We start from the raw sequence: 14,466 nt of genomic DNA, 5'->3' as shown, positions 1-14,466 counted from the left end.
AAAGAAAGAAAGAGTCTGGGGGAGAAAGAAAGAGACTGGACTCTGTCTAGTGCAGAAGCAGTTTTATTGGAAGTTACAGCGGGTGTTTATCCCCAAATTTTACACAGACAGTCTCACAAGTCTTTCACGTGAACACAAAACCAGGTGCAGGAGGGGCGTCCCCCAGCCACCAGATGTTTTCTCAGGTATGAGGAAGGACAAACCCCAAAATTGTCTTATTGTTCCCTATGCTAGTTAATGTTCCTCAAAAGCAATGCAACAATCCCTACTAGCATCATGATGTTCTGATAATCAATAACTTCTAAAGCTCATGTGTACACAACACCCATGATGACTAACTTAAATCTTATTACCTTTCTATTCTATGCTAACACTACTTACACAATTGCTATGGAAGCTCTTAATTATAGCTTAAACCAGTTCCTAAAGAATGTGGCCCAGTCCAAAGATCACGCTGGGCTCTTTAGGATGTGGCCCAGTCCAAGGTTCACAGTGGGCCACTTCTTGGAACAATTGATTACAATCTCTTAACAAAATGGCTATTCTAAGATCCTATATATCAATCCTAATTTCTATAAAAGTTTCTAATTCTTAATCCTAATATATAAAGTTGATCATCAGCAATAAAGCTTCTAAAAATAAAACCCAAATATAACTGTAAATGTACTAAAGCCAAAACCACAATAGTAGAAAATGGAGACAATGAAATTTCTAAAGTTAACTGTATCCTTATTAAACCTCAAAATATCATGATTGATCATGCTTGAACTAACATGATTCCCTGACGTAGCATGACCTATTCTACAATGTTTTCTATGAATAAAATAAATTCAATTTTTATAATAAGTAGAAAAACCCTATACTAACTGTAGCTAAAACTGGTCTAAAATAATGCAACCCAGTCCAAAGTACGTGCTGGGCCCTCAGGAATGTGGCCCAGCCCAAAGTTCGTGCTGGGCCATTTCTGGTAACTCTAGATAATCATCTATACCATCTAAAGCTGAAAACAGCTCTCCATATGTATATACTAATTCTACAAATAGGTACTTTAAAATCTTATAAAGAGGCTTGTACCATGCAAAAGGCTCCCAAATGTGACCTGAGTTTGAAATATATCTAATACCTAAGCCGAAACCGCAGTTCATGGGAAACAGGAACAATGAGTTTCTAGAGTGAGCCATGCCTGTCACAGTCACAGAGCCTTCAGTTCAGGTCAGCAGAGTTCCTTTAGGTTATTTGCACTACATGGTAAAAGGAGGAGGAAATGGGGTCAACGGCTCCCGAACATATCCTAGTGGTCTCCGGGTCCATGGTCCTCCCTGATCCCTAACACTCAGTGGGCCTCTGTGGCCGGCTCCCAACAAGTATGGTCTTTGCTCCTAGGTAAGAAGACAGATATTAAAGAGGTACTGGTGCTTATCTTTGACCATTAAGGCACTACACGAAAGAACAAAGTTGCCATTCTTCTTTATGTAATGGCAACTATCCCCTTAGCTCATAGTTTTAAGAAAGTCATACTCCAGCACACGGCTCCCCAATGTCCATATGCATAAAGGATTAAAAAGTGGCAAGTAGTTAGGAAATAACTGATACCAAATATGCAAGTAGAGGCATAGTCTATAAGCTGGTGGTACCTCACCTACATCATGCTTTATAGGATCATTAACTTGAAAAATTTATACTGCTGTTGTTTTAATGTCACAAAACATGCCTGCTTATTGTCTAATGTGCAAGCGTGACATAAGTGTGAAAAATACACTGTGCAAATGTCCTGTTCAACTCTTGTCTGCAGTTTGGAATTACTAAGTGCCAGTTTCTGAGAAAGGTCTCACCAAACTTATTATAACTGGAGATTATTTGCTTCTGTTGTTTGTTTGGAGGTGAAAATAAAAGGCTACACATCCTCAAGAACAGGGACATGGGAGCACCAATGTCAGCTGTCTGAGGAATGTGCTGGGCAGCTAATCTGGCTCTCCCTCCCACTGCAGGTGAGACTCCTCCTGGCACAGTGAGTGCTCCATCAGGAAGGGAAGGGCTAGGTGAGAAGATAGATGGAACCATGGCAAGGGCTGTGAAAAGGCCCATTTCCCATTGATCTGTGTGTGCAAATCATAAAACTGATCATAGTGTTGTCTTTGAAAGTGTTCAAATGATTAGGAATGAGAAATAAAATATGAGTTCCCACCTTCCTTTCTTCCTTAGTCCTCACTAGCCAGTAGGCATCCCTTGCAAAGCCCCTGTTGTGCCAGGTAACAAGCTTGCTCTGCGAACCTCCAAGTAGAGCATCTCTGACAGAATGCCACTGTCTCCAAAGGCTAATCTCTGGAAGTAGAGTGTGTCTTTTCTCATCAGGATTTATTGACAAATTACCTATGAAGGAAGCCTGATGTATCTGCTAAGGACAGCCAGGGATGTACAGGGGTAGGGGTGGGGGCGCAGAGCCTTTCAGTCCTGGCCCTGCTAGCTCATGGTAGGGGCAGGGAAAGAGCAATCCAAGACACACAGCACACGACATGTAATGTCACTCTTTATTATGGAAATAAACGGGGATCATGAGTGGGGAAAATTCACAGAACAACTGGCTCTTTGGCTGGCTATGTTACCTGGCCTACAAGTTAACTTTGGTTTCTTGGTCAGCCAGGCCTCCAACCCCAGTCATGGATGTGGCCTAACGCTGGTGAAAAGAGAAACAACGATGATGTGGATGAAGACCAAGATGACATCTAAGAGCTCCTTTTATGGGATGTGTTTGAAGGCCTCCTTTGGGATCTTGCCTTCAGCCTAGAGTCAGTGAAAAAAAGGAGTTGGGGCATCAGAAGAGCCAGGTACTCTGAGTTCCATGCCTGCATCTTATTGGCCTTCCTGACAGCCCAGGGACATCCATCTTTTACACACTTGATTCCCAGACCTCACCTGGAACATAGTGAAGACCTGACCAGCTCTGGTGTAGTTCCACTCATTGTCCTGAAGGCACCTAGTGTGGGAGAAGAACAGATGATCTCTATTACTACCCCAGGACAGACACGCTGACCATGCAATGCCACCACTTAACCTATGCTATCTTTGTGCTGGGACACATGCACCAATATGAGCACTACTGTAATAATGACGAAAGACCTAGTGAAAACCAGAACATCTATCACTAACATTCATGCCCACTGGAATTCAAAGCAGAAAAGGAGGGATGTTCAAATAAACAAAGGAGATTAACATATATTGGTAAAGATAGATGTTCAAGAAAATGGCAATGGAAAATTAAAAGTACAAGTTTCTTTTTTATTGAGATATAATGCACATATGATAGCATTCACCATTTTAAAGTATACAATTCAGTGCTTTTAAGGATGTCCACAAGATTGTGCAACCGTCACAACCATCTAATTCCAAAAATACTTTTATCACCTCAAAGAGAAACTTCTTAACTGTTAGAGATCACTCCCTATTCTCTCTCTTTCCCCCAGACCCTGGTAACCACTACTCTGCTTTTGGTCTTTATGGATTTGTCTATTATGAACATTTTGCATAAATGAAATAATAAAATATGTGACCTTTTGTGACTGGCTTCTCTCACTTAGCATAATGTTCTAAGCTTCATTCATATCATAGCATAAAACAGAACCATATTCTTTTTTAATTCTAATTTTTAAAATTTTTTTAAATTTTAGATTCAGGGGGAATAAGTGCATGTTTGTTATATGAACAGATTAGGCAGTTGCGGAGATTGGGCTTCAGGTGGTCGGTCCATTTCCCGGCTAGTAAACATTATACCTAACAGGTGATTTCTGAACCGTTAATTGCTGCATCCTCCTTTTAGTGTCCCCAATATCTATTATTTCTATCTTTGTGGCCACTTAGTGCCCACATATTAGTGAGAATATGCACTGTTTGGTTTTCTGTTTCTGAGTTAGTTCACTCAGGGTGATGTTCTCTAGCTCCATCCATGTTGCTTCAAAGGACATGATTTTATTCTTTTTATGGCTGCACGGCATTCCATGGTGTACATATATATCACATTTTCTTCATTCAGTCAATAATTGATGGGCACTTAGGTTGATTCCGTGATTTTGCTACTGTGAATAGTGCTGCAATGAATTTTATAACTGAGTAACAGTCCAATAATATTTCATAAGAAGGATGTACAACATTAATTTATCCATTCATCCTTTAGGACATTTAAATTGGTTCCACTCTTTGACTAGTATGAATAATGCCACTATCAGCATTTATGTGCAAATTTTTGAATCAACATATATTTTCATTTCTCTTCATATATACTTAGGAGTGAGATTCTAATTCATATGGTATTCCATGTTTAACATTTTTAGGATTTGCCAAATGTTTTTCCCAGCAATCAATAATACATGAGATTTCCAATTTCTCATCTTCACCATCACGTGTGATCTTTTGTCTTATTGCTTAAGGTCATCCTAATGGTGTAAAGTGATAACTCATTGCAATTTTGATTTGCATTTCCCTAATAGCTAATGATGTTGAGAATTTTTCCATGTGTTTGTTGGCAATTTGTGTATCTCCTTTGGAGAAATGTCTAATCAAATCCATTCACCATTTTAAAATTGGTTTGCCTTTTTTATTGTTGAGTTGTAAGGTTTCTTCATATATTCTTGTCAGATATGTGATTTGCAAATATGTTATCTCATTCTATCAACTGATTTTTCACTTTTCTGGAAGTGTCCATTGACGCACAAAAGTTTTTGATTTTGATAAAGACCAATTTGCTTATTATTATTTTTTGGTTGTTTGTGCTTCTGGTTCCATATATAAGAAATGGTTGCCTAATTCATGATAATGAAGATTTACACCTACCTTTTCTTTTAAGAGTTTTATAGGTTTAGCTCTTATTTTTAGATCCTTGATCCATTATTAGTCAATGTTTGCATATGGTGTGAGTTAGGGGTCAAAATTCATTGTTTAGCAAGTGGATATCCACTTGTCCAAGCACCATCTGTTTAACAGGCTATTTTTTTCCACAATGACTCCACTGGATTCTTTTCAGCAACCTAGATGATAATCAGTTAGCCATAAAGGTGAGAGTTTATTTGTGCACTCTTAATTATATTCCATTGATTCCTATATCTTGTCCATAGGCTGGCACCACACAGTGCTACTACTGTAGCTTTGCAGCAAGCTTTGAAATTGGGAATTGAGTTCTCTAAATTTGCTCTTCTCTTTCAAGATTGTTTTGGGTCCAATGCACTTCCACATGAATTTTTGGATTACCTTGACAATTTTTGCAAATAAGCTAGGTGGGATTTTAATAGGGATGATGTTGAATCTGTAGATTGTTCTGAGTAGTATTATCATCTTAACAACATTCAGTCTTCCAATCTATGAACATGAGCTGTCTTTCCATTTATTTAGGTCTTCTTTAATTTTTTTCAGCAATGTTTTGCAGACTTAAAGGTGTAACATTTGTGCTTCTTTTGTTTTATTTTTTCCTAAGTATTTTATTCTTTTTGATGCTATTGTAAATGGATGTGTTTTAATTTCATTTTTGGATTGTTTACTGCAAACTCACAGAAATACAGATGATTTTTGCATATTGTGTCCTGTAACCTTGCTGAACTTGTTCATAGTTCTAGTAGTTTGCTGTGCTGAATTATTTCATCATTTAAGCATTATACTATTTAAAAAATTCTTCACATATATCAGTATAAAAGCATGATACCTTTTTCGTGGGCCCATTTTCATTTGGAGGCAAAATACCCAATTATTTTTGCAAATTGCATGTGGTTTTCCATTTCTCATACCCCCACTGTTCCAACTCCCCCTATTCCCATGTATACCCAGCACTCACTTCTGAGACCACTCAGGTTTCATCCCAGACTGAGTGGAGAAAGCCTTCACCATTTCCTGCTGCTCTGGGGAGAGAGCAGGCTCAGGGCTGAAGGAGGGTGAAGACATTGGTATGGAGAAAGCACTCTGGGTCTCTTTGGGGCCGGCGTTCCTCACAAACAGTTCATCATTCACGATGCACAGACTGGAGGAAAAATGTGTCTTCAAATCACTGGACAGATAGACAACCCAGTGTCCCCAACAATAGAATCCTTCTTAACCACTGCCACTCAACAACCAGATTTCTCCCATATCCCTAGTGCCTGGATCCAGCTTCATTGACTGGTGTCCTCTGATCCTCCTATAGAGTTCATCCTTGGAGAGACTATCTACCATCTTTTCCAGATTTGTAGATTTAACCCCAATGCATTTACCCTTACAACGGCCCAAAGAAATTGATGCTCTCATCCCCATTTTCAGAGGAAGGCACTGAATCACCGAGAGGTCATGTAACTTGATCAAGGTCACACAAGTAGTGAATGTTGGGGTCGGGAAGAAAACTTGTATTCCAACTCCACAGCCCACACTCTTAAATACGAGGGCAGACTGCTCCTTGGATCCAACTGTTGGCTTTCCACAATATTGAGCTTCCCCTGAGGATTTCACCACCACGTTCCCACAATACTGGCCTCCCACCTACATCACAACACTTACCTGGAATTGCTGACAAGAGTAGAGACAAAGGTCCGGGTGAAGGCAAGAACAGAACCCTGAGACATTCCTTCCACTTCAAAGACAAAAAAACAACAATGTGCCCTTAATGCAGTACATGCTTTACAGGCTCACATGGAGTTCCTGAGTCAGAGTCTTATTTAACATTCAGGCTGAAGGAGGCCAAACCCAGACTGGGACAACTGTTCACTTGGAGTCAGGAGGGTGTGACGGGAACAGGAGGGCAACAATAGGAACAATCCCCTCCAGTAATAGGGCTCTTATCATGTGTAAGGCCCTGTGAAAACTGTTCATTTGGTTTTGTTTCACAGTAGCTCAAAAGATGGCAATTATTAACCCCATTTTTGCAAATAAGGAAACTGAAGATTAAGTAAATTGCTCAAGTTCACAGAGTCAGGACCTGAGATGAGAGCTATCAAACTCCACAGCCTGTGACCTTAATGCACGCATGCCTAAGCTGTGTGGGGCAGACAGGTATGGGCACGGACCTAGGTCAGATCACGATAGCTGATGGGTAGAGCAGGGGCAAAAAAACACAGAGGGAAGAATAGGAAAGAAGAGGCATACATCGGGGAAACTGGGAGAGTTCTGAGTGGGAGGCCAGCCAGGGAGGAGGAGCAGTGGAGCATCTGAGGAGGAGACTGTACAGACACTCACCTTCCTTGAACACTCCGTAGATAGAAAAGCAGAGCATTGCTTCCTGAAAGAGAAGAGCTCAGGTGCTCAAGACCCTCCTTAATCTCTTACCCATCTCCAGCTTTCTGGGCCTGCCCAAGGAAGGAAGCAGGTGCTCACCGTCTGGAGCCACATGTCTACCAGGAAGGAGTGGGGATCATGCTGAGTTTTGGGCAACACACTGAGGAAGTCCACAATGTCACTTTTTGTGTATTTTAGCAGCTGTCTCCGCAGGTCTGTAGAAAGGAGCAGTAAAAAAGCTGGTGTCCTTTGATCCTCCTATAGCGTTCATCCTTGGAGAGACTATCTACTATCTTTTCCAGATTTGTAGATTTAACCCCAATGCATTTACCTTTACAATGGCCCAAAGAAATTGATGCTCTCATCCCCATTTTCAGAGGAAGGCACTGAATCACCGAGAGGTCAAGTAACTTAATCAAGGTCACACAAGTAGTGAGTGTTGGGGTCAGGAAGAAAACCTGTATTCCAACTCCACAGCCCACACTCTTAAACCTGAATTCCAACTCCACAGCTGCCACACCCTGCTCCTTGGCCTCTGTGATTGTCCCCTTCATAGCCCCTTCCCCTGCCTAGTCTTCCCCATCACATACTCACAGGGGTCCGTGAGCATTTTGATATTTCTGCTATGTTTGAAGTACTTGCACAAGCTGTTCCTAGGAGAAAAAGAAGAATAGGAGGTGGTGGTCCAGCCAGTGCGGGCATTTCCAAAAGCTACCCTGTGTCTGCTGTGGAGCCACATGGTTCTAGACCAAAGCCTGAGCTGTGATACTCACAGGTCTGGGTCCTCGGGGTTGAGGGAAACGGTCAGGGAGAAGCAGGCCTCGTCGTGGTAAGCACTGAGGAGACACTGTCGATCTCCACAGTCATAGATCGAGTAATACCTGTGGGGGAGAAAAGGGGACAAGCTATCTTTGTGGTCTGAGCCCCAAATGAGACTTGAAAACTCCCATGACCCAACCTGCACTTGGGTGGCTCAGCGTGTCCCAGCCCTCCACTTCTTCCTTGCCTCAGGAATACTTACTGCTGCAGGAATTGCCGAACTAGACTCTTTAGGATCTCACATCCTGTATAGATTTCCTGGAATTAAAAAGCAACTTGGATCTATGCAATACACAAAGTCTCCCTTAAAACATCCCATATCTTGCTTGATATTTCTTCCTTACCTTGCAGGGTTTTATTAACTCAGAACTGATAACTGGCTGTGGTAACTCTTGGCCATCCTGGAGAAGGAAAGAAGAAGTCAGCAGTGAAGACCAGGGAGGTAGAGCTGGATGACCAATGGGATGAACAGGCCCAGGGGGAACAAGCGTCAGAGACCAGATGTGAAATGGTCCTGGAAATTCTAGTCAGTGTTTTCATCATGGGGTGCTGGAAATCTCTACTCTTACATGCTAGCTTGTGTGTGTGTGTATGTGTATGTGTGAGTGTGTGTATGTGCGTTTACAGACATTTTTTTCCCAGGGAGGATAATCTGTGCCCTCTAAAATAGATGAAGCTCTCACGCAAACATGTAATCTAGGCAAGACCTAGAGGGCTTGAGGGCAGGTGCAGAGGTCATGTGTATTATTAATAGGAGACAATGATGACAGTAGGTACTTACCAGGTATAACAACTTGGGGAAATAATCCTTGACGGCACTGTCCAAAACCAAAAATAGAATGAAGTGACTGACAGTTCAGAGTTGTGCAGTCTCTCTCCCTCTGACTCTCCTTCTTTCTGCCCTCCCTCTCTTTTCTCCTGGGAACCTCCTACTTAGACTGCCCTGACTCTCTTCTCCAGAGCCATGAGAAACAGCATTTGGAGCCCAGGTTCCAGGGCTTCCTTCCCCTCCCTGTCTCCCTTACCTTCCTCCAAATGCCCATGGAAGGCTCCACAGGGAGCAGGAAATGGGGCGGGAGCCCGGGGCTCTGCTACCTTACTGGTGTCCACCATTCTGCCAGGTCTGGCTCCTACTAAGACCAGGTCATCTCCCAGGGATGGCACAGGATGCTGGAGCAGGGATGTGAGCAAGGCTGGGCTCAGGAGGAGAGGGGGGACAAGGCCAGTGGGTGATGATAGAAAGGGAGTGAAGGTAGGGGAGGGATAGATGGAGGGTGACACAGAAGAGGAGAGACAAAGGAGAATGAGGAAGCAAAGCAAAGGGGAGGGAGAGATGCTCTACTATGGTGGTGGGGATAAAGGAGGAAGAGAGAAGAAAAGTGATCTCCTGTTGCAGCCCTTTCCTTCACTTGGCCCTGGCTGACTGTGGGGACCAAGGCAGGAATGGTAACATCCACCTGTGGAGCCAGGATCCATGGGAGGCAGGTGGAGCATTTTGTCACCTGTGTAAGCCCAGTCTGAGCTGGACATGGGAAATGGACCAGCCAAGGGAGCAGGAGACATTACCCTAGAAGGGTCAGGCCCTTGCTCAGTGTGGGGACGAGTGTTTGGGGCTCCCTCTTATGACCACCGCATTCTCTCCTGTTGTGATCCCTGCACACCTGTGCCCATCTGAGCTGGTGCCTAGCCTGGGGAATCCTACCTGTTTCTGGCTACCCAGGGCCCCTCTGAAGACCGAGGCAAGATGATGGGAGATGTAAGAGAGGGAGGGGCAGGGCCCTGAGAGACCTAATCTTCTGTCTCCTCAGACTTCTCTACCCTCTGCCTTCCTCTCCAGCCTCAGGAAGCCCTCTGCTCACTGGCAGGGGCCTAGTTCTGGTCCCTCGATTCAGGGAACCCAGGTTTCTCCCCAAGGAGGTCCCGGCTCCTGGGATTGGGCCCAAGGAACAGATAGCCTGACAGCAGCTACCCAAGGCCTCAGCTTTCAGTGTGGGACAGGGAAGCCGCCTTGTCAGCCTGAGACAGATTAGGGGGACTTCTGTGGAGCCAGGGGAAGAGAGACTCTTCAGGACAGGGGAGGGAAGCCCCATATCAGTACAGAGGTAGGAAGGCCTGCCTCAGCATGAGACCCTAGGCTGCAGGACCCTGCTCATTCCAGGGCAGGAGCATCTAGCCCCAGTCTATGCACCCCTGGACCTGATGAGGAGGGGAGCTGTTTCCTGAAGCACTTACATAAAGAGTATGCTGGAGGAGGCTGGGTGCACAGGGGCAGAAAACACACCCCAGAGCAGGTGAAAAGAAGAGCAGGTCAGAGGAAGGAAAGGAGAACTCTAAGCACAGCTGAGGGCACTGAAAAGTAGGTGGGGCCTGTAGTCTTCCTAGAAGACCCAGCTGCCTACTCCTGCACAGGGCACTGTGGGGGCATGGGGGTGGGGGAGACAGCTGAGGATACCAAGAGGCAAAGGTGCCCAGGAAGTGTAACAGAGCCTTACATAGGCCTTACCACTAACCTTACATAGGCGGACTTGTGTGGGAAAGTGCTGCACAAGGGGTTTCCTTCTAGCCACAGCTCTTCGAGCTTCAGCCCTTTCACCTTGCCCAGCTCCCAGGTCGACTTGAGCTGAGAAATAGGGGAGGAAACTCAAAAATAGGCCCAGGGAAAGAGAGACAGCTGGGAGCCTGGGTCCCAGCCCTCAACCTCATCCACAGATTCTTTGCCTGCTTGTTGTCATCACCACAATATGTGTTACCTACTACCCACCCTCCACCCAAACTTGATCTAGGTCCCCCTTCTCACCTCATTTTGGGAGAGATTCAGGATCTTGACTTTGGGGGCCTTTTCTGTAATGTCTGAGAGGCCATCCAGCTGGTACAGTTTGTTGTTACACAAGTTCAAAGACAATAGCTTTTGGGGAAGAAGAGTTAGAGTGACAGCTACTCTCTAGGGCCTAGGATACAAGACCTCCTTCTCATAGTTCCATCTTTTCCAACCCTCTCATGACTAACACCAGGCCTAAGGCCTTACCTCAGAGAAACTCCTTTCAATAATCTGCAGGGTGGCAGCCATGTAGTCTCTTCGATTCAGGATTATATCCATATTATGGCCCACCAAGTCTTCAGGGAACCGAAAGAAAGGAATCAGAACCAGAATGAGGTAAGGTTGGTCCAGCTCCAGCACCAGCCCTGCACCAAGTTGTCATCCACAAATCTCCCTCCCAGGCAGAGTCCTCTGCCTTCATGTGCCACAGAACTGCTGCTATCAGTCATACCTGGGTCAAAGCGCAGTCTCTGGAGGTCAAGAGTTTGCTTGGAGACATTGTATCGTTTGTTCATGGTCAGCTGCAGAGACAGATGAAAAAGGTAGCTCTGAGGCTCTGGTAGCAGTAGTGGTCATCTGGAAATGCAGGGGCTGGGGGAAAAGAGGTAGATCAGGGAAGTGGGCATGCAACTGTCTTCAGTCTGCATTACCTTTAGTTGCTCCATTTGTTCTGGCTTCAACTTATTCTGCATGGAGTAGGGCACAGTAGAAGGGTTGACAAAGATACATATCTGCAGAGAGGAGAGGCAGGGTAAGCATTAGGACCTCTAATCCCAAAGATGAACAGTCCCCTGGCCTGCCCTCCTGCTCAGAGACTAGGTACAGGGAATGTCCTTGACACATACCTTTTGGTTCTCCTCATCACAAATCTTGTAACTTACATCCTTCAATGCGTACGCAGTACTGGCATCCTGGACAAAGAACAGGGCTCGATGTTTGACATAGTGGAACTACAGGAATGTAGGCAAGAGCAATAGTGTCAGAGGCCACTGGCCCCTGCTGAGCCAGACCTCTCCCCCACCCCTAGGTCCACTCATCTGGCTTCGCCATCTTCTCTTACATCGACCGGGGTGAAGGAGACTCTGCAACGGCTCTGGATGGAATTCACTAGCCATGCTTTGTCATACTTTCTCCCATAAGGAACCTAAGGGTAAAAAAAGAAAACTGAAGAGAAGAGAAACAATATGGAATTAAGGGATGGCGAACAGACCCAACCAGATGTCCTTTTCCTGCCTTCAGTCTGGTTTTGACTTCTAAAGCAAAGGTAGCTGATATGATTTATTTTTTCTGCCAATTATTGATTCCTCAAACTCCATTTCTGTCAATTCTGAAGTTCTCCTCCAAATAATCAACTTAGGGTGTTTCATGTAATCTTCCTCTAAAGGTTATACAGTATTCTACCTAATGCAGACCTTGCCAAGACACTCACTGTGACCTTGAACCAGCTCCCTGTAGTATCATCTTCTGTGTTCTCCCTCTTTTCTCTCTCTTGAGGTCTTCCATTTCTCCGTGCAGGAATATGAATTTCATCTTCATTGTACCCTTGTACTCCCCTCCTGCTATGTTGGATGGTGTAAGGAGTGCTGTGGGGAAGGGCAGAGAAGCCAAATGTACATTATTGCTGAGAAAGTCTTCTATACACCCTCCTTTCACTGACTTAGGGGCTACAATTAGGATTACTCAACCGTTATTCCACTTCTAGCAGTCTTCAGTTTTTCAATGAGACCAGAAAAAGAAGATCACAGAGAGAGAAAGACTTGTACACTCCCAGGGCTGCTGCGTACAGACCAGGCTGCCTGGTCACTTACTGTCTTATTTGGGGGTCCTTGTAGACATCCCTCATCTTCATGTTTCCATCATTCTTCTGGTTATGTGAAGGCTGAAGCTCATATGCACCATGTTTATAACAAGGCTTCCTTTTGTCAAAATTACTCTGGAAAGAACTCCCACCTTTCTGTCTTCCTTGAAAAGCACTATCATAGTCACGGCATTCTGAAATTGGGAACAAAAATACAAGTTTTAGACACTTCAATGTACTGTGTCATGGGCTAATTGCATGGGAAGAAAATTGAGAACTAGTCCTCAGGGACTAATCATACAAACTCCAGTATACAAACTCCTCTGCCTGTCCAGATATGAGAGCCTTTGCTCACAGGTAGAAAAGTCAAGGGAAAAATCTTGGAAGTGAATCAACTGTGATGAACTTCTGAAAAAGTTGACCAGGATGTATAGAGAACAGAGATGTGTTTGCTCATGGGTTAGACTAAACACCAACCACACATTAGGAGGCTGTTCTAATCTTGCCTTGTCTCAGGCTTCTCTAATCTACCAAGTACGCCAATATCTGGGAGACCAGCTCCCTCACACTCCCCAAATCCAATCAGTCACCTGTCTGGTTCAGTGGTACTTTTCCTGGTGTTGTACAAGCTTCAATGGCAGGTAGTACTGACATAAGAGCTGTCCCCCTGCCTCCAGCTTTGCCTTCAACAATACTTAGTTTGAAATATCCAAAGCAAACTTTTTCCCGGTCTGAAATGATTTCAGCCAGGAGACAGCTCCTCCCAAACTCAGCCCTTCTATAACCAGGGTCTGAACAATGAGCTGAAATAATAAGCATCAATTACAATTTCCAAATGTTTGGAGGCTTTTCCTATTATCTTTCTGTTACTGATTTCTGTTGTCACTATTATGATCAGAAAACATACTATGTAAAATTTAATTCTTTTAAGTTTGGTGAGGTCTGTTGGATGGCCCAGGCGATAGACTACCTTCGTGAATGCTACAAAACACTTAACAACAACGAAAGCATACTCTGCTGTTGCTGAGTATAGTGCTCTATTTATGTCATTCAGATCCTATCACTGTATTGACCTTCTATATTCTTACTGGTTTTCTGTCTTACAATTCTACCAATTGCTGACAATGAGACCAGAAAAAGAAGACCACTTGCTGAGAAGAGTCTATAGAAGGCCCCGACGACTGTAACTGTGAACTTAGCCATGCAGCAAGATTTGGAAGATATGGAGGCATCTCCGGAAGTAAGCCAGTCTCAGTTCTCTCTTTCATAGGTAGATTCACTATAGGTATTTTATTTTTATCACAGTCAACTGAAACAATGTACCAGCAGATGGTAATCCTAATATTTTGGGGGGAATGTGGGATTAAGGTAATTCGGTAATTATAAACCAAGTTCTTCTTGGGCTCTAGCACTTCAGGTTCTCTAGATTTGTGTGTTCTACATTTTTTACATTCATTACTTTACATTATTTATCTTACTTATGAATAAAAATTCATTCACTGCTGATGTCTTCAAGATCATTAATGATCATGGCCAAGTCTCAGATTAACTCCTCTGGGAGCGGGGGTGGGGTGGGGGAGGTGGTCATTGCTTTCATTGTGTGGCCCAATGTCAGGACAGTCCTACTTCTCACTACTTTGGGAACTTTCCCTGTTGGCACTGGAAATAAAGATAAATGTGGGTAGAGCATGTGACCTAGATATTCCACATGTTTGATGTGGGATGCTCTCTTTCTCTCACACTTTACATCCGAGTGATCAGGATGGATGCATCTTTTCTTGGCTGTACATTAAAAAAAGCATCCAAAATC

General features: G+C 43.9%; 1 protein-coding gene across 1 annotated transcript; it reads right to left on the bottom strand.

Moving 5' to 3' along the window:
* Window positions 1–2,736: 2,736 nt before the first annotated feature.
* LOC103274121 (nuclear RNA export factor 2-like) lies at window positions 2,737–12,851 on the bottom strand. Its single transcript, XM_008071588.1, has 20 exons — window positions 12,667–12,851; window positions 12,288–12,441; window positions 11,919–12,002; window positions 11,704–11,808; window positions 11,509–11,589; window positions 11,310–11,379; window positions 11,066–11,154; window positions 10,838–10,945; window positions 10,551–10,660; window positions 8,822–8,858; window positions 8,385–8,441; window positions 8,243–8,298; window positions 7,995–8,102; window positions 7,816–7,874; window positions 7,321–7,436; window positions 7,183–7,225; window positions 6,508–6,580; window positions 5,816–5,998; window positions 2,914–2,974; window positions 2,737–2,781 (listed from the first exon to the last, which is right to left on the bottom strand). The coding sequence occupies exons 1-20, from the start codon at window positions 12,705–12,707 to the stop codon at window positions 2,737–2,739; spliced, it is 1,680 nt and encodes a 559-aa protein (XP_008069779.1). The 5' UTR covers window positions 12,708–12,851.
* Window positions 12,852–14,466: the final 1,615 nt, after the last annotated feature.

Source organism: Carlito syrichta, unplaced genomic scaffold, assembly GCF_000164805.1.
Source record: "Carlito syrichta isolate Samal-C Ts95f unplaced genomic scaffold, Tarsius_syrichta-2.0.1 Scaffold314399, whole genome shotgun sequence".
Classification (NCBI taxonomy): Eukaryota; Metazoa; Chordata; class Mammalia; order Primates; family Tarsiidae; genus Carlito; species Carlito syrichta.
This window is presented reverse-complemented; position numbering and strand designations above follow the sequence as displayed.

Excerpts from the sequence above, each read along its gene's own strand:
- LOC103274121 (XM_008071588.1), bottom strand. The coding sequence starts at position 12,707 with ATGAAGATGAGGGATGTCTACAAGGACCCCCAAATAAGACA. Across the intron at positions 11,809-11,918 it reads TCTCCTTCACCCCGGTCGAT|TTCCACTATGTCAAACATCG; the intron begins GTAAGAGAAGAT and ends ACATTCCTGTAG. Across the intron at positions 10,946-11,065 it reads TTGAAAGGAGTTTCTCTGAG|CTATTGTCTTTGAACTTGTG; the intron begins GTAAGGCCTTAG and ends CTTCCCCAAAAG.